At 27.5% G+C, this 20,920-nt stretch overlaps 1 protein-coding gene across 1 annotated transcript; it reads left to right on the forward strand.

Annotated features, from left to right (window-relative positions):
• The first annotated feature begins 5,764 nt into the window (after positions 1-5,764).
• On the forward strand, positions 5,765-12,374 carry LOC135925994 (lysosomal acid lipase/cholesteryl ester hydrolase-like). The gene is made up of 7 exons (XM_065461624.1): positions 5,765-5,949; positions 6,467-6,668; positions 7,177-7,291; positions 7,673-7,935; positions 8,092-8,228; positions 9,566-9,706; positions 12,132-12,374. Exons 1-7 carry the CDS (start codon positions 5,779-5,781, stop codon positions 12,372-12,374), a joined length of 1,272 nt encoding a protein of 423 aa, XP_065317696.1. The 5' UTR covers positions 5,765-5,778.
• The last annotated feature ends 8,546 nt before the right edge of the window (positions 12,375-20,920 follow it).

Here is a 20,920-nt window from a genome sequence, read left to right on the forward strand (position 1 = left end):
TGGAGAAATATAGTCAGAAAAATATTTTGATTGTGATAAGTATTAGAGGGAAAGTAAATAAAAAACACTATTTCCTTACTTTATTTTTATTATTGAATTTATATAAGTAATAACAATTCGATTTGATTAATGAATAGAAAAAGTGTAAATACCAAATCAAGAAAAATACAATAAGATTAAATTAAATTGTTTTGCGTGTTCAAACTTGAATGTACAGTACAGCCAATTTCATCAACTTTATTTATGGAAAAATATGCAGTAGTTCTGTCGTGGCCTTTACAACAATACTTACGACCGTTTTATGGTTTAGTTAACATTGTCGTTCATGATTCTATTTTAGAGGGGGATACCAATGCTGACATTGACAGAAATATCGTTGTTCATAGACATATGATCTTTATCAGGACGTATTGTGTTTTGTACACTGCTTTGGTAATCCGTCATTACTTTCATCAACAACCCTAAATGATATAAAATGATATATTAATTATTTCCTCTCCAGAAGACCGCCCAGATTTATTTTGTCACTTTTTCAATCAAAAATTAAAATGTCAACAAGGATTTGCTCTTAATTTTATCAAATACATAATAAATATTCCTCATTATTTTTTAAAAAAATTATCCTAAATTTATATGTCAATAAAAAAATATCTTAAAAAATATATAAATAATTTGCATATAAGTTTCATTAGTGTTTAATGGCATTTTTGTAATTTAAATATACAGCATTTTTTTTTTTTACTTAACATAAAAAACTATATATCCCTTATCAAATTCTTCGACAAATAATTTCAGAAATACAAGACATACATTAAATTTATCTGAAAAACAACAATAAACTTATATAAAAAACAACATATTTTTTAGGTATAATTTTAATTGATCATATTATAAAAAAGTATAAGAATCGGTTATTTTTATATTATTTGTCATGATTCTCTAATGGTTGTCCAGGCCTTCCCAGTTTCCCTTAATACGAAATTTACATGTTTTTTTTCCATATTAGACTAATTGGTAAATCAGATATTTCCCGTTCATGTGATGATATTAAAAATTTAACTATCTCCGAGACGGGAAAAAATTTTCAAAATTATAATGGGTAGGACTGGACTTGGAACCTCAAAATTAATATTAACTTGCACCTGACTTGGGAATATCTTTTACAAATTATTAAGGGTTGAGCTGGGCTTGATAAACATTATAATTAAGATTTTGGATGCTTCCTAATATTGTGAGCTTGAACCTGGCATTACATCTATCGTAAAAAATGAATAAAAATCTCCACTCCCCGTCATTTTTGACGGGCTTTCTACTAGTTTAATTAATATATTAAAGGATATTAATTTATTTATGCTTTAAATAATGTTACATCATAAATTTTATATTCTTAACCACAAAGGAATAATATAATTAATTATAATTATTTTATTTGTAATTAAGGTTGCATGATTATATTAATGATTAAATTATATTAATAAAAATGAATATAATTTTTAAAAAAAGGTAAATTTATTTAAATCCTTTCACTTCTTGTATTCTATTATTTTTATTTTGAAATCAAAATGATGGTATCATAGGAAAATTGGATCTTTGTTTAAAATATGGAACATGTAAAAGATAAACTATATCATAGATTCATGAGCTATATTTTTATTTTCTTCAATCTCAACTTTTAAACAAAACCACATAACAAATGAGCGAATCTCGCGTCTAGATTTATTTGATGATATTTTTGATGAGGATAATAAAAATAATGATATAAAAAGTTGTTTAAATTACAAAATTTTTAAAATCATCCAATTATATACCTAATACTAAAATATTTATAACTACTGAACGTGGAGACCTCCAATAATATTTTATGTGGAAATCAACCTAATAGTTAAACCCCCCCCCCCTATTTTCAGAGAAAAATCATTGCATAAGTTTAACAAAATGGTGAGGAGAAAAATATTCTTTAAATGAAAACTTTGTGAAAAATCTTCTCTTAAAAGTCAATACGTAATATATTATTTTAAATAATATATATATATTTTTTATTATGTATTATTAAATTTAAAATCTTAATAAAGATTTTATTTACGATTATAAGTAAATATATTTGGAGCAGCAATATTTTATTTATTAACCCTTACATGAAAAAAAAATGTAAATACAATTTTTATTTTTAAAGTAGCTATTAAAATAGCTATTCTACATTCAAAAAGTAGATGGCGTTATTTTTTTTAAAAAAAGTAGCTAAATAGAAAGCTACTTTTTTGAAAATAGTTTTACAGCGGGCTATTTTTGGAGTAAAGTTAATAATATTTATTATAAAATTTAATATGAATAATAAATAATTTAAGAAGAAAGATTAGAAGTATAAAATTTAATATTATTATTCGCTTTTGAGAATATTTAAATTAACATTCCTCTCTTTGATATACCTAATTTTTCCGGGGTTGCTGTTTTCGATATCGTTATAGTTGTATTATCAACATTCATTTGGTATTGTCTTGATTGATATCCGTATCTATATTAGTTTGTCGTAAGATATTGCATTAAAATTGACATGGACATCCACTGAACTTGTCATTTTTATATTTTTTAAGTCAACTTTACTATATTTTAATGATTTTTTTACATTTTATTTTTTGAAATTTTAAGTCATTTTATAACATTTTATTTTAAATATTTTTAACATTAATAGTTTAATTTATAATTTTATAAATTTATTATTTAAATTTATAGTTGTTAACTATTTTAGCTCTTAATATTATTTCTATATTATCCATAAGCTTTCTCTCAATTTTAAATTATTCATTCTTGCATTTTTTGAATCAGCTTTAAAATAATTTTTTCGAGATGGATTGGTCATTTTATTATGTGATATATTTTGTTGATAAAAATAATTCTTCCTCTTTTCCCGTGGTATAACTGGGAACCATTCCTTTGGCATCGTTATCTTCACTTGAGAATCTTACCGAACAAAAAATTTTTTTCTAAAGTTGATAATTTTTTCTTTCTTCGCGTTTTGAACATAGTCTCAAACACAAAAAATTAATAATTTGATATTGACCCTTCATTGCATAGGTTAGACTATGCACAACCTCAATCATTTTAAAAATTTTAATATTCAAAATTATTCTTTCGATTTTTTTTTCCTTGAAATCTTTTATTAGCTTAGCATTTTCAGATAAAGTATACATGTGAAAAATTGATTTTGATTTATTTTTTCAATAATACAAAAGTCATAAAGGTTTTTTGCAGCTTGGAGTCATATAGACCCCACTTGTTCATCCGTTTAAATTTATTTTTCATCTGTTATAGCATTGATATATTAAGGCATAAATAAACACTTTTTTAAAAATTTATCATTTAAAATTTAAAGTTGTATTATATTAATATTTGACCTTTAAATAAACATTTCCTTACATCATCAATTTTATAAATATATTATATTGTGACATTTTAAAATATTTTGTCACTTGACTCTCATGACAGAAGCTGTCATATAATGATAAAATAACTCTTGTTATCATTAATTTATAAGTATATTTAATATATTTTTAAAATATGAAAACGATACAAATTAATATTTGTTTTTAATATATAGTGGTTTTAAATTGGGGTCACTCGTATGAATTTTTCGTTTCAACTGCGCAATGAAGCGTTAAGGACACTAACGTCGTATAAATAATTTTATAGTAGAGAGACATTAGCTTCATACGAAATTCGACTAATAATCACGATATAAATAATTAGAAAAAAATTTGCTAATTATATTTTAAAATTTTTTTATCCCAAAACTAAATATAAATTAATATTATTTTTTATATTCAGAGCAGAGCAGAGAACCAAGGGTCCCTAATAATTGACTCGATATTATGTAAGCCTAAAGGATGTTACTCGTAGATGGCAGAAGGGTTTGGACATCTGTTTTGCCAAATTTTGAGGTTTGCACATTTTTGCTAAAATCTTTATCTGGCGGTTTTTAAAAAATCGAACCGGTATCGGACTTTTTAACAACAACATTAGCACCGATGTTCATACCGATATCCGGGGTATAATGATGTGACTTTAAAAAAAAAATCGGGGTCAAGTTGGACCGAGCATTAAAAAATATTGGTGGATTTAAAAAAAAATAAAATCAAAAGACCCTAACATCGAAAATAAAAATTGCGAATCTTTTCGTAGTTGTGGAAATATGTGGGGAAGGAACAAAAAAAGATATTTATCTCGCGGTACAATAAATTCGTTCTATCCTTATTGGTGTCGTTAAACGGCTCGTTTTGAAGCGATTTTTAAAAAAGGGCTAACACAGTATTATATCCAGAACAATATTACGCAGGTCTAAAGATTCTTCTCATCGATGGCACATAGGATTGAACATCTATTGGCTAAATCTCGACGTTTAGGCAATATTTTCCTGGCGAAAAAAGCCCGTTTAACAACATTGATCCTTACGTTAAATTGTTATTTTGTCCCAAAAATAAAAATAAAAAAACTGACAGATTAGATTAATTTATAAAATATATATACATATTTTTTTTTATTTTAAAGTCTCTGTAAAATTAATTTTAACCTGATTATATATTTTTTTTTTATCTCTTAGTTTCCCTAACAAAACTGTGATATTCATTCTATTTTTCATAATATAACAAAACCCCTAAAATTGGCAAAAAAATTTTTTTTATATAAATGATAATAAACAAATGTTAATATGCAAATCCTCCCCCATATGCAAAGACGCAAATGATTTGAAGATATTTTTTAAAAATAAACATGTTTACAAAACGAGGCCAATTTCGGAAAGTTGAATTCTCATGCAGGGAGCACGCAAATTCATAACAACAATTGTGTATATCATGTGCTGCGTACAATGTCGAGATGAGAGATTTGTTAAAGGGGTATATCGTAGAGATCTGCTAAAGTTCGGGTCGGGCCGGGCCGGGCCGGGTCGAGTCGGGCCTTGGATTTTTTTTAAAAATATATTCAAATTTATCAATTTTATATCGAATTTTTTAGGTAAAATAAAAATATTTGATTTTTATTTATAGAACTAGAACGCCAAATAACACGATGTCTTTTATTTTGAGTAAATTATAAAAATTTAATTTTTCTATATTTAAATAAGTTGGCCGGTAAATTTTCTTAAAAAATAATTTCTTGTTCGAGTCGGGCCGGTAAATTTTCTTAAAAAAAAATTTCGGGTTAGGGCCGGATTTTAGAAATTAGGCACGATACATATCACTAGCATATCATTTATATCATTTTAAATAATAAATTTTGAATATTTATATTAATGTAATAATTAACCAATTTGTAATGCGGCTAATTCCGAATATATTTATACAAACGATTTCCATATCGATTCAATTATTCGTTACAATGCGATTCAAATCGAGGCATTATTTTTATTCCTCTAGGTATTTATTCCTAAATCTTCTCATCTAATTTTATACGTTTTTTTTCCCTACCACACTCATTTTTTTCAAAAGTTTATATATATATATTTTTAAAAACACACGAGAATGGGATGGGCTATTATGAATACCTTATTTATTTTTTGCATAAAAATATATATATTATTTTTTTATAGTAATATTTTAATTTTAACGTTGTTTTTGGTTTTTGTTTTATTAAAAGAGGATGTATGAAATTGAGATAAAGATCAAAAAATTCTGGTTAAACAAATAGTTTTTTTTTATATATTATAGGAGAAAAAAAGGATTAGAGAAAAAAAAACCTTTTTTTTTAAATTTATTAAATAAAAGAAGAAAAATAAAATCCAAACTTATGTTTGTATTAATTCTGTACTTGATTTCATTCTTGGGCGTGATGAAATATGCTGGGACTATCTATGTAGTAGGAAACCAGGAAATCGATCCTTACCTCAATAGTTTTGATTATCTAGAAAGATTCCTCAGAGACGTTCCTACTACAGATCCGGAAATAACTATGACGCCGGTAATGCATCTTTTGTACCAAATTTATACTCCTTACAAAAATAAATTATTTGCAATTATGTGAAACAAATTTTTTTTCTAAATAACTTTAGTTACATTTTGAGGAATAATGAAATCTTGGGACCCTGACATACCCTGACGCGGAAAGGGCAGAGTTTGTTACAATTTTATAAAATAAAAATTCTGGTCATGAGGGAGGCATAATGAAATAAAAATAAAATTCGTACCCTAATTAGACGGGGGCTATAAAAATCTGGGTGTTGGGAGAGGGGGTATATTATTCCTATTTTAAATTTTTGCAATAAAATGAAGTCACAATTTTTATTTATATAAATCCACTAGATTGGGCTAGGAAAATCGGTTTTCTAAAAATATTCGTTATGGGGTTGAGGTTAGAAAATGAATGGAGTGGTTACTAAAAATTTAACCTAAACATCGGGTCTTCGATGATATCAATACTTACCTAATCTATTTGTGTGTATGAGAAAATTATTCGACATAATATATTTATATTATAGGAAGAGCTGATAAAATCCAAGGGTTACCCTTACGAAAAATACGAAGTTATAACGGAAGATGGTTTTATCCTGCAATTGCATAGAATTCCCTTCGGAAAGAAACGGAACAACACGTCAGACGTTAGGACCTCAGTTTACTTACAGCACGGTTTACTGGGCTCCTCTTGCGATTTCTTGATGAACCTGGAGAATCAGAGTTTAGGTTGAATTTTTTAAAACTGTTCATCAATGAATGAATGATAAATATTTTTTTTCCAACTCCTACCCCCCCCCCCCTCACACTCACCGAGTATAAATTGTGTGATTTTTACGGTGCGTTGAATCGCAAGGAATAAATTTGGAATGATATAGTCCAGATTGACGTTTCTAATTGTAGCGAGCGCAAATAAGCTTGCGCCTTAGTTATCAGTTTAAAATGTTTAATGTCAGCTTTAAACAAGGTTGATTGAGAACCAATATATACATCAAAAACGCTAAAATTTTATAAGTGTACGAGAAGCATAGTCTATGATCCCCTGGTAAATATTAGCAGAGCCGCCACACCTCCACCCCCTTCCCTCCTTAGATTTTTTTTAGCACATATTGAAGAGCAGCAGGCAAAATCGTAAAGTCTATTGACTACCCTCATAAGAGGTTTATTAAAAAACTAAAGAATCGTGATATATAAATGTTATTTTCTTCCTCTTCTTCTATGTCTTTAATTTTTTTAGCGTATATACTGGCCGATATTAATTTGGACGTCTGGTTGGGCGATACGAGAGGTAACAAATACTCCAGGAAACACAGAATTTACACCACCGACGTCGACGAATTTTGGGATTGGAGGTTCCATTTATTTCCAACTTTATTTTTATACATCGGAAGGCGGGATACATTGCAAATCTTTAACATCTAAAATAATTTTTTGAAGACTCGATTTTTACGCGATTTGTATCCCCAAGTAATCATGAAATTTTGAATTTTTGATTTTAAAATCGAAATTTATTTATAGATTTGTTTAAATATCAATTATAAACTCTACACATATAGTAGGGAAACACCGTCAAAATAAGTGTTTATAAGTTAGAAAAATATGCGATATATAATTAATTTATATATTTAGAGATTACGATAATAAACCTTGAAATTTCTAAAATACCCCAGGCCACGTTACATATACAGTTACATATACTATACTGTATATATATTAATAATATTTTTTTTAAGTATCGACGAGATAGCCAAATACGATATTCCTGCTTTCATCAATTTCATCCTCAAAAGGGCTAACAGAGAATACGTATATTACGTAGGCCATTCCCAGGGGAGCATGGTGGGATTCGTCCATTTCTCCCAGAACCCTAAGATGAATAATAAAATCAAGATGTTTTTCGCGCTGGCTCCCATAGCCTACTTAAAAAATATTGAATCCCCCATCAGATTATTCGCTCCTCTCTCATCGACCTTAGATCTTATAACAAACATGTTAGGTAAATTTTGTGTTCCATGATTCATTCGTTTGAAACTATTTATAAAATGCATTTATTTCTTGTCGAATTTATGTTAAGATCGACTATTTTATTAGTTAAATTTCCTAATCTTTTTTAGATTTATATATATATATATATATATATATATTATTCAAGGTAAGAAAGAATTTTTGCCTAGTCCCTCTGTAATAGAATGGATGGCCATCTCTATCTGTCCCCGCAAAATTTTACTCAAAATATGCTCTAATATGCTTTACCTGGTTGGAGGTCCGCCGACGGCAAATTTAAATGAAGTTTAATTTTATAATTGTGTATTAGAGTAAATTATATATCAACATCCCCACACTAATTATTGGGATTTAGCTTATAATTGTCTTCAGATTTTTCGATGTTCGTAAAGCATTATATAATATTATGAGCATATAGGAGGATTGTTAAAAAAAAAAGGTTAAAGATGTAGGTTAATGATGCTTACTACCAAGTCGACGTTTAGGAATTTTCTAAATACCATCCAAATTTGCTAAATACCGACCAAAATTTATTAAAATGTAAATAAGACCCTTATTATTTAATATATTATAACGGAATCACGTGGTAGTCCGGCCTCCTATATATCACCCCCCCCCCCCCCCCTAAGAACGAAACCAATAAGTTAGATTAAGGAAAAAACGTGATCATTGCAGGGATTCGAACCCATGACCATCGGATTGGTAAACCACGTTCTTGTCGACTAGGCCACAGAGGATTTCCAAAAATCACGATTTTTCAAATATTTATTATAAATATATTTGGTAGTCCTTATCAAAATGAAAAATAAACAAAATACAAAATAGGTAGTACCTTAAGGTAGGAAAGAAAGAAAGAAAGAAAGAAAGAAAGAAAGAAAGAAAGAAAGAAAGAAAGAAAGAAAGAAAGAAAGAAAGAAAGAAAGAAAGAAAGACAGCATTAACGGAAGAATGTACGACATGAATGGACGAATGGATTAGCTAGAAAGACTGAAAGATTGAAAGAAACCCTGTTTTAAAGAAAGTATATTATCGAGAGCATCAGTGCGTTAGGCGAGCAAAAGAGTAGTAGAAATAAATTTCCTCCATCCAATATAATTTAAAAGGTTTAGGGAGGGGGGAGGGTGTTTAGGAATTTAAGTATTTCTGGTGAATTAAAGATAGACTCTATTGCAAGTTTATGGTGTTAGATGCTGAGAGTGGTCTAGGAAGCTATTAGATTTTGAATCATCCAAATATCGACCTTTGGCGAACTTTTTTTTTATCAGAAATTCCGTTCCTAATATTTTTGTTAAGTGATTATTAAATTGAATTCAGATTTTAAGTAGTTTTTTTTTTAAAAAAACGAAATTAATTGTTAAAAAAAACGGAGAGGCTTAGAGCTTAAGTGTATTATTCACATCTATTTAGTGATGTTAAATCACCTAACTTTGACCAACTCCAATATGGTTAGTTCATGAATAGTCCCCCAAAGAATTGACTTTCAGTTCTAAGTTTAGCCTTAATTTACTGATAAAGACTATTTTTTTTTTAGAATTATAAACTTGGGCTAAGAGGTTTTTAGAAGCTGGTCAAAGTTAGATGGTTTAACAACACCTACTTTCTATTAATCATTTAAATTTTAGAGCCGAGTACCTGTATACTACGAGCATTACCCAGCGGGAACCTCCGTAAGAAACATAGATCACTATGCCCAAGGGGTCTTGAACGACGAATTTCGCATGTTCGACTATGGAACTTTCAAAAACTTCAAATTGTACGGAACGGTTTACAACCTCATTTATACATTGTGTCTTTCTTTTTAATGCCAGTTTTATAAAGATCCCCTAGCCGGGCCGTATTTTAATTTTTTAAATTTACCCGGGAAATAAACCGGGTCGGGCCGGGCCGGAAAAAATTTTTGAAAAAAAAATCCGGGCCTGGCCGGGCCTTACAAATGGCACCTCTGCAAGTCTCTTAAAAAAAATTGATGGAAATTTTTAGGGAATACTTTTTCTTTATTTTTTTTACTCGTACACACTTAATAATGGGTAAAAAAAAAATTTTTTTTATTATTTAATTTCAGCCCATCGTGTAGTCGCTAGTTTTATTAAGTTGAAAATGAAAATGAAAATTCTATCTAAAATGATTTTAAATATATATATCGGGGGTGTCTTTGGTTATTCTCGTATATGCTAAATGCTAAATTATCTGAAATTCAGTAGAGTAATGCTACATATATTATAGGTTGTAAAATCAAATCCCCCCCCCCCTTGAAAATTTAAAATAAAGAGATTATGGGAGCCACCAATGAGTATTAGATAGGTAAACTATTAAAAAAATATTATACGACGTATATAGAGTTATTGTAAGTTGAAATTTAATATGAACACGAATCGAAGATGCCAGTTTTAATTTATTAAATAATCATCAAAATCATTCAAAAAATAACATAAATAAAACTAAAACGTAAAAAAAAATATAAAATCAAACTTAAAATGTTCATATTAAATTACAAAATTTCAACATACAGTTCCTTCTAGAGGTCTGCATTGGGCTGGTTTTTGGATAATATGCCCCCCCCCCCGACTCAATGTTTAAAAAAATTTTAAACCCGCCCGCCCATTAGTCTAAAATTTCTTGTCCGCCTGCCCATTATTTATAAAAAAAATTTTTACCCAAGCCCGCTATTTTAAGCATCTAAATGAAAAATAGTTTCAACATTACATCTTCTATAAGTTTCATAATTTAGGAAATTACTATATTAAGCCTTAAAAAATATTCAATTTAAATTATGGATAATTTTATTTTATCAAATAAAATTATTTATAAAATATAAAATATAAAAATAAATATAAATAAGTAATTATAATGCAAAAATAATAATGAATTCCACATTTTCGGGATTCAAACATGTTCTTCTTTGTTCTAAAAACCTTCCGGCAATGCTAAATTTTCTTTCAGAAGTAGCATTTGAATACGTTGCGGCTAACTGTTGTAGCACAAGGGATGATCTTATTAACATCCAATTTACCATATGTTGCCCCTAAGTCGGCAAATCTTTGTAAAATATTTATAAATCCAGGTCCTTGAACTGCTTGAAATGGCCTAAAAAAGATGAAAGAATAATTTATTAAATTAAAATACCTAATGTCTCTAGCGCAATATTCTACAAAATTCGCTATTAGACCAGATTTTATCGTTTTGTTTAATTGAGAATTGTCTTTTTCAAAATATCCAGTTATTTTTTTATTATCTATCAAATCTTCATAATTTGCAGATGAACATTGATGCCGAAGGAAGAAGGAGGTGCCACTTTTGCTATTATATTTAAAGATGGAGTCGCAATCATTGCAGCGATTCCATTCTAGCTTTTTGTCATTTTCATCAAAAATAATTTTAAATTGTTTCCACATAGACGATTTAAGTTTATTATTATTATCTTCATTGTTTTTTATCTTATACAAATTATTTTTTATTTTCTTAGCAATCAATTCTTTATTCATATTTTAAAATTAAATTAAAAAATATTATTTTGTTAAAATTATGTTATAAAAAATAATATTTATATATTATATAAGAAAATAAAAATGAAAATAAAAAGGGCAATATAAAGATAAACAATCATTACTAAAATAAAATAACACAATTGAGTAATTTCATTATTTCCCAAAAAAGGAAATTTTAATTTTCAATATCTAAAAAATTATATATTTTAAGAAAAAAGTTTTATTTCATTTACCATAAAAGGAGATTTTAATTTGTTTATAGAAAAAAGGTTTGTTTTTATTTGTAGAAAAAGGTTTTTTAATTGAAGAAAAAAGTTGATTTATTTTATAAAAAGTTATACCAGAAAAAGGCTTTTTATTTTTTAAGTTCGTAAGAACAATTTTTTATTAGCCCGCGGGCGGGCAGGAAACCTGACCAATGCAGACCTCTAGTTCCTTCTCTAAATTAATATAGAATGAGAATATTTAGAAAATGCGCTTAAAAAACCCTTTTTATAGGAATATTTTATTGCTGGGATTAAATATCCCAATCATATATACAAGTCGAAGGTTATAAATAAATGCTGGAGGAAAGTTTTGTGGCCCTACTTACTACTAACAATAGAAAAATAGTTAAGGGGATATGACTCTCAACCACTTGTGTCACCTTAAACTCCTCTTCTCTTTGATTCATAGTAATCAAAATTTTTTTTAAAAAAATTAGATTACACCTCCAGCATACGATATATCTCAAATGACAATTCCCACGATGTTATTCTGGGGGCAAAAGGATTGGTTAGCAGATCCTACAGACGTAAATAGGCTAGTTCCCTTAATCAGAAAACTCTCCGGCAATTTCCAATTCGAAAATGCTAATCATTGGGATTTTGTCTATGGGATGAATGCCGCGAATGATTATTATTCCATTATTATTAAAGCTATATTGATCAAGGAAAAAATAAAATAAAAATAAAATTATTCAACTATAATGTTTTAAAAAATATGGAGAAAAGAAAATAGAAATTATAAGAACTTTCACAAAATTATTGTTAAATGGAATTTTTAGGTGTAAATATAAATAGAAACATGAACCAAACTGTTTGTTTGGAATATAAATATCTGATTGATCCGCAAAGCAGTGAATACATTTCTTGAGACCAAAAAAATAATTCAAATATTTCTAATATACTAAATTACTAAGATGATATATAGAGTTATATCTGCGTAGTTCTGCTCTATATCTCTTTAAAATTAATGAATAAATTTGTAGTTTTATATAAAATTAATTTTTTTAAAAATTGTAAGGATATATTTAAAAAAATAATGAAAATACATATTTTATAGTTAATTATACCTTTATCCACCCGATGATCAACTATTAACCAAAAAAAGATACAGTAAATGTTTGAATAAATATGTTTGTATATATATATATAAAATCAAAAACTATGTATTTTCTGAACCGGTTTTCTAGATCTAATAAATTATAACAGATCTATATGTTAAAACTATAATGGTTATAAATTTACTTTTAATAGGAAAAGTAAAATTACTATTCATTTTTAATTTTTTTTCTTTATTGAGTTAAGTTAAATTATATTAAAATATTTAATTTTATCTAAAATATATAAATTTGTTAGAGGTATATTATATATTTTGTTTAAAAAATAAATTTTATAAATATTATTATAATAAGTTTTCGAGCCTATTATTAAACTTCTAAGATAAGTCTTCATAGCTTAAAACATATAATTCAAACTTCTAAGATAGTTTTGTTTCATAGAGTTAGGTAATAGAAATAGGAAAGTTAAGGGTTATAGTACATCTTTTATAATTGTAATTAAGCTTATGAAAATGGTAAACCTATAGTCTAATTTAAATTAATATAACACCAAATTTTATTCTTATTTTTTTTTGCAATTTTCTTTCTATTCTAACTAACCATTATTTTTTTTATTTTATCTCAATATACTACCCATGTATCTTATATTTGTAATCTTTTTATTTAATCATCTTTAAGGCTTGATTCAGTTTATATAAACTAATAATTATATTAACTTATTTTGAAATAGTATTTTTCTGTACTATGATGACTTAAACTAATCTCGGTGAAATTTCTGTGAGAATACGAAAGAAACTTGAATATGGTTTCTATTATGAAATCATTCCTTTTTAATAAGAAATTTCTTTGGATTATCATACGCCTATATTTTTTTAACAAAACCCAATTAAATTCCCAATTGCCCGTACTTTTAAAAATATCTTTCTGAGACTAGCACGAAAATTCAAAGTAAAATGGATCTACAAGTTATCCTCAGCCCTATTTTTGTTTTTTCATAATCAACCATTTCTAAAGTCATATTATAAACAAAATAATCTTTTTAATACATTCTTATTTTATTTTTTAAATTATTTTTAAATAAGATATTGTTCATATTATTTACTGCCTAAAAAAATAATAGTAAAAATAAAAAAAGATTTTATGTTTAATAAAAATTTTATCCAATCAATGGGGAATCATGGATCTTCTTTGAGAAGCAAATATTTTAGTTTCCTCGTATCTCAATGAGAGCCCCTTTTGGCTTTTTTTTTCACCATTACAAGAATATTTTTTTTAAATTTTTTTATACAGTTTCTATTTTTGTCTTTTTTTTATTAAATAAAAAAAATTGTTTACATCTTTTTTACATGTTTATTTTAAATATAATTTTACATATTATAAAGTCTAAAATAAATAAAATATCTATAATTTAAAAAAAAAATTAGCATATAATATGTAAAACTATATTAAAATATAACGTGTAAAATAAAAATTAAAGTAAATGCCTCAACTTAAATCAAATAATCTAAGAAGCCTTTTTGGCGCCTTACATTATTTCAGCAATATATTGATTTAGTTGAAATAAATATCTACTGACACTGAGATTAATAAAATATAAGTTTAAAAATATACTAATTCGTTAAAAAGATAGCAGCTCAAATTTGGAAAAGAAACTAATATACATTAAAACGCCTTATGGAGGATATTCTCCGGCAGGCACTTGAAGATCGAGCCTAATTAACCGACATTTACCTATTACCCAACTATACTAATAACTTATCAAAGTTTTTAAAACATGGGCTCACAGATCCCGCCTTCTTACTTTTTTTTAAACTTTTACTTACCCTATCTTTTTTACCAATTATAATTATAATAAAAATTATAATTATATTTATTGAAGATTATAAATATAAAAAATAGCTTTTAAAAAGTAATTTGATGTCGTTATACATTTAAAAAAAAAAATAAATAATGACTAGCTTTACTAATTATAAATTAAAAAAAATTTTAAAAATCGGAAAAACGGGGAACCCATTTCCACTGACTACTTGTGTTGTTAAAGGGATCCTCAAGATTTTGATAATAGATGTCCCAAACCTTTGTTACTTCTACAAACAAAATCTTCGGACTTGCGTAATAATCATTCTGGCTGAAATATTGGGTTAGCAAATTTTTTAATAATTACTGACTAGGCGCTTTACTAACATCAGAAAATTATCTAGTTATTAAACCCATCTAACAAGATGTTCGGAGGGAAGAGGTTTTGTTGATTACAGTATTAAATTAAACAATTTTACAGTTATTCGTGTAAATTCTTCAACTGCGAAATTGAAGAAGAAATTTGCCAACAAGATTCTAATGAAGAGATACAGTTTTTATAGAGATCGTGGCTTAAGATATGATGATAATGATTGTATTTTTCTGTGTAGGGGTTTTTATTCCTTTAAACTTGTGTAAATTCCGTAGACGGTTATACATTTCCTTCCGAAATCTCTAACAAATCTATCATCGAACCCCTAATAAAAAAAATTACAAAATAGTCTTAACCCTACCGAAATCAGCGGTATAAAACTTTTACAAAACAACCATAAATACGGCGGGCATGAATGGCTCGAAGCACTTCCAAGCCAAACCTTAGATAATCTCTTAACCAATGACCAACTGAGTGTTACTATAAGCTTTAGACTTGGATGCTGGCTTACACATTCACACTCCTGCCACCAATGCAGCCTACCCGTTCAACTTAACGCTGGACACGGTCTAAACTGCACTCGCAGCCAAGGACGCCATCTCTGGCATAAAGCAATTAATAAAATCATACATAACGCTTTTAATAAGGCTTAAATACCCAACATCCTTGGACCTACCAACCTCTCATTACAAGACGGCCTCAGGCCCAACGGCTTAACCTGCACCCCCTGGTCCAATGGGAAATCTCTTATTTGGGATGCAACTTGCGTATCTCTCCTTCTTCAATTAATACAAACCCTACTTGTGGGGAAAATAAAAAAATTAATAAATATTCAAAATTAAATAACTTTATACAACCAATAGTCATTTCAACTAACGGAAATTTTTCACAGTCTACATATATATTTTTTGAAAACTTTATCACGAAAAATCTTTAGCATAACAAACGAAAATCGCGAATCCTTATTTCTTAAACAAAAACTTCAATTGAAAATTTTTAAACACAATTATACTTGCTTTTTAGATACATTTTCATTATTTAAATTAAGCTCTTTTTAGAGCCTTCTATACTATTAATATATATTTTTATTTAGTAATTTTATATATTTTTACATATTTTTAGTGTTTTATCATTTTTTTAAAAAAATTATACCAATATCAATAGGGTCATCCATTCCAGGAAATAGATAAGTGTTACAAAAATTGTATCATGAAAAATTGTCCGACATTATGCTGAGGAATGTTGAGATTTTACCTGATGCTGCGCAACGAGACATAACCCGAAAAGTGTAAGGACTTGAGTTAACGTATTAATGATAGCGCTGAAATAGAAGAGTAACAAAATATGGAGATCTTTAGGATATCGTAACCTCGCTTTGAAGATCGAAATAGAATTTTGAAGGCACTCTTAGTTCAAACGAGAAAAGAAAAGGAAAGGAAAGAGAAGAGAAGAGAAGAGAAGAGAAGAGAAGAGAAGAGAAGAGAAGAGAAGAGAAGAGAAGAGAAGAGAGAAGAGAGAGAGAAGAGAAGAGAGAAGAGAAGAGAAGAGAAGAGAAGAGAAGAGAAGAGAAGAGAAGAGAAGAGGAGTGAAGAGAAGACGTAAGAATTTAAATGATCTAGCCTTTTATTGATGCGATTTTTTTCAAGGACAAAGATGCTAAAATTAATAGAAATGATTGGAACGAAATGGTAGCGTTGCCAGAAAAATACACGTGATCAAGGAAATATAGATAAAATAAGTCTTTATAGTATATCGCAAGACGGCTAAAACTATAGTATGTAGTTTTAGTGGGTTTGGAAAAAAAGAGTTATTTATTAACGCAACTTAGTTGTCAGAAAAATAGACCTGATCAAGGAAATATGTAAGATAAAATAAGTCTTTCTAGTATATCTCTAGATATCTAAAACTATAGTATGTAACTTGTTTTAGTGGGTTTGGAAAAAAAAGAGTAATTTATTAACGCAACTTAGTTGCCAGAAAAAAAGACCTGATCAAGGAAATATGTAAGATAAAATAAGTCTTTCTAGTATATCTCAAGACGTCTAAAACTATAGTATAAAAAAGAGTAATTTATTAACGCAACTTAGTTAAAAAAAAGGAAATTAAAAAATCGAAATATTTTTCGATGATAATTAATGACTCCGTTTATAAATACATTCTATTGTTAGAGATGAATTTTTTATTTTTGAAGATTATTTAACCTTTTAATTTAAGCAATTCTTGAAACAATATATAAATATGTTTTAGTAATTCATTCAACCCCTTAAATCCATTGTATCTTATTTCAATATTTCAACAAAATTCTTCATTGTTATTATATATTAGTCTTAAATTTTTTTAAAATATTCCTAAAAAAACTGAAATGCAATTAATTATTATACATTAATATATAAGAATTAAGGATGTTTTTCTTTCAAAAAATACCTAAATCATATCTGCCAGTCCTTATCTTTTATCCCTTTACGATTTTTGATTTTATGAATTTTGTTTCGATGCAAAATCGTTATTTCTTAATATGGTATAATGTTATACTAATTTCTTAAACATGTAAAATCTTACCCTAAACATATCCGCTCTAAACCCCTATTTAGACCTAACGTTAAGTTTTACCCGTTTGATTTTTATAGTAAGTTGGTTTATGGCAGATCTTGAATATATTACCAAATTGTATATATATTATATTATATAAAATTCAAATCTAGGGCAATATAATAAATTTTGAATATAATAAGGTTTAGCTCGAAATAAATAATTTTAGAATAATTTTGGTTAATATTTACCCTTATAATTTCAAACGAAGAGTTTTAATTTTAAAATTTAAAGTCTTATTATTATTTTTTTAATCATTATCATTATTCGTATTCCGTTAGAAGAGAAGAGAAGAGAAGAGAAGAGAAGAGAAGAGAAGAGAAGAGAAGAGAAGAGAAGAGAAGAGAAGAGAAGAGAAGAGAAGAGAAGAGAAGAGAAGAGAAGAGAAGAGAAGAGAAGAGAAGAGAAGAGAAGAGAAGAGAAGAGAAGAGAAGAGAAGAGAAGAGAAGAGAAGAGAAGAGAAGAGGAGAGAAGAGGAGAGGAGAGGAGAGGAGAGAGAGAGAAGAGGAGAGGAGAGGAGAGGAGAGGAGAGGAGAGGAGAGGAGAGGAGAGGAGAGGAGAGGAGAGGAGAGGAGAGGAGAGGAGAGGAGAGGAGAGGAGAGGAGAGGAGAGGAGAGGAGAGGAGAGGAGAGGAGAGGAGAGGAGAGGAGAGGAGAGGAGAGGAGAGGAGAGGAGTTTTTTGTAATCGAATGATCGTGTATCTTATTCGTATTTTTTTTAAATTGAATCGGGTCGAATTTTTAAAAAACGAATAACTCAATAATTTTTAGCCAGCATAATATTGCTTTGGCCCTAGAGGATTTAGTTAATAGATGTCCAAACCTTTCTGCCATTTATGGGACATACAACATTTTTCTGGATTAAATGTCGAATCTATTTGAGACCTACGCGAAATTTTTAAAATTTTGCCGGCCTGACTCGAACCCAAAATATTTTTAAAAAGGTTTTGCCGGTCCCAACCCGACCAGAAAATTTTTATAATCATTCAATATTAAAAAAATATACGTTATATGGCCGTTTTGTTTCCATAAATATAATCGAAATATTTTTTATTTTACATTTAAAAATTCAAATATAAAATTGATAAATTTAAGATATATCAAAAAATATTTCCAAGGCTCGACCCGAAAATTTTTATAATCATTCAATATTAAAAAAATATACGTTATATGGCCGTTTTGTTTCCATAAATATAATCGAAATATTTTTTATTTTACATTTAAAAATTCAAATATAAAATTGATAAATTTAAGATATATCAAAAAATATTTCCAAGGCTCGACCCGAAAATTTTTATAATCATTCAATATTAAAAAAATATACGTTATATGGCCGTTTTGCTTCCATAAATATAATCAAAATATTTTTTATTTTACATTTAAAAATTGAAATATAAAATTGATAAATTTAAGATATATCAAAAAATATTTCCAAGGCTCGACCCGAAAATTTTTATAATCATTCAATATTAAAAAAATATACGTTATATGGCCGTTTTGCTTCCATAAATATAATCAAAATATTTTTTATTTTACATTTAAAAATTGAAATATAAAATTGATAAATTTAAGATATATCAAAAAATATTTCCAAGGCTCGACCCGAAAATTTTTATAATCATTCAATATTAAAAAAATATACGTTATATGGCCGTTTTGTTTCCATAAATATAATCGAAATATTTTTTATTTTACATTTAAAAATTGAAATATAAAATTGATAAATTTAAGATATATCAAAAAATATTTCCAAGGCTCGACCCGAAAATTTTTATAATCATTCAATATTAAAAAAATATACGTTATATGGCCGTTTTGCTTCCATAAATATAATCAAAATATTTTTTATTTTACATTTAAAAATTGAAATATAAAATTGATAAATTTAAGATATATCAAAAAATATTTCCAAGGCTCGACCCGACCAGGACCGATTTTTTTTAAAAAATATTAGGCCTGACTAAGATCTGACCGGATTTCTTTATAAAAAAAAGGGTCGGCTCATGCCTATTTTTGCAGATTTCTAATTGAATGAATAGGTATTTTTTAAAAAAAAAATCTGCTCTAAACGAGCTGTTTAATAACACTTAGAGTGTAAATAAACGAATAATTGTATTTATTAGCTATATTTTATGGATGGCACATAGAGTATTTTCGTTATCGAACCCTACTCTTAAATCTTATCCTCATAATTTTTTCAAATGTTGTTTTTTTTTATATCAAATTAATGGTCTGATTTAATGTATATATATATGTAATATATATAATAATAAATTTAGATTCTAACAAAATTTAACAATGAGATGGATGGGGTGTGGTATGATTAACTTATTTTATATTTTATATTTTATATTTTTTAATATTTAGGCTATTTTTTTTAAAGAGGAAATAAAAATATAATTTTTTTCTCTCTAAATTTATTCCTAAAAATCCTCCCTTGCCAAAAAAAAAACAAGTCAACTATGTCTATATTAATTTTGTTTTTGATCCCACTCTTTTATGGAGCGAAATATGGACAGAGTAGTTATGTAGGACGCCGAGAAGCAAATTCGTACAATAGTGAATATAGGAGAGATTACTTAGTCCCATTAGACCCCGAGATAACTATGACTCCGGTATATTTTTTTTGTATATTATAATTAGTATATATATTCTTTAGGAACTTTAGTAAAATTAGTAAAATTCCGTGTTAAGGCCTCATGGCACCAGGGTCTTTAGTAAAAAAAAAACAATTTTTAAAAACTTGGATTATTTATAACGCTGTCTTGCTATTGTTTTTGAAAATGATTTGATTAGAAACTGGGAATCATATTGCTGAGTTTCTGTAGAGAAAACTTATTAAAAAAAAATTTTCTAACCAATTTCAACTATAAAGTTGCATTAAAAACTCTATGGTATACGCGATGAAACACGCTTCCGATAAAATAAGATCTTTCAAAGTTAAATAGAGAGTTTCTAATATGTTTTTAAGCAGTAATGTTAAACGATTTTAAAAAACAGCTAACTCAATATTTTATCCAAAAATAAAATAATGTAAGGTGAAGATTTTGATCATTAGATGGCACAAATGTTAGGACAATTATTAGTGAAATCTCGAGGATTTTGGCAATATTTTTCTGGCGAAAATCTTTGAGTTAATCCGTTTTTAAAAATCGGCTCAAACTAGCCATTTAATAACACTAGGTTTAAGTCATAAAAAATGCAATTTTGATAGGAAGTAATAGAATTAATAATTATCTGGAATACAAGGGTAGCCAATTGGTAAATGTGGGAATGGAAGGAACGACTTTTTTGGTCAGTTCCCCCACTACAAAGATTGCATCTTTTTTTTAAAAAAAAATGGCTTTAACTTTATTAATGCTTATAATTGATATATTATATTATTTATATAAAGATGGATAATAACTCTCTCT

Source organism: Gordionus sp. m RMFG-2023, chromosome 3 (genome assembly GCF_954871325.1).
Source record: "Gordionus sp. m RMFG-2023 chromosome 3, tfGorSpeb1-WG-v2, whole genome shotgun sequence".
NCBI lineage: Eukaryota > Metazoa > Nematomorpha > Gordioida > Chordodea > Parachordodidae > Gordionus > Gordionus sp. m RMFG-2023.

What these genes read in the sequence shown, in the direction of transcription:
- LOC135925994 (XM_065461624.1), top strand. Translation starts at nt 5,779, where the DNA reads ATGTTTGTATTAATTCTGTACTTGATTTCATTCTTGGGCGTGATGAAA. An exon ending in CGACGGCAAATTTAAATGAA is followed by an intron (nt 8,229 to 9,565) that starts GTTTAATTTTAT and finishes TTTAAATTTTAG; the next exon opens with AGCCGAGTACCTGTATACTA. An exon ending in ACTTCAAATTGTACGGAACG is followed by an intron (nt 9,707 to 12,131) that starts GTTTACAACCTC and finishes TAAAAAAATTAG; the next exon opens with ATTACACCTCCAGCATACGA.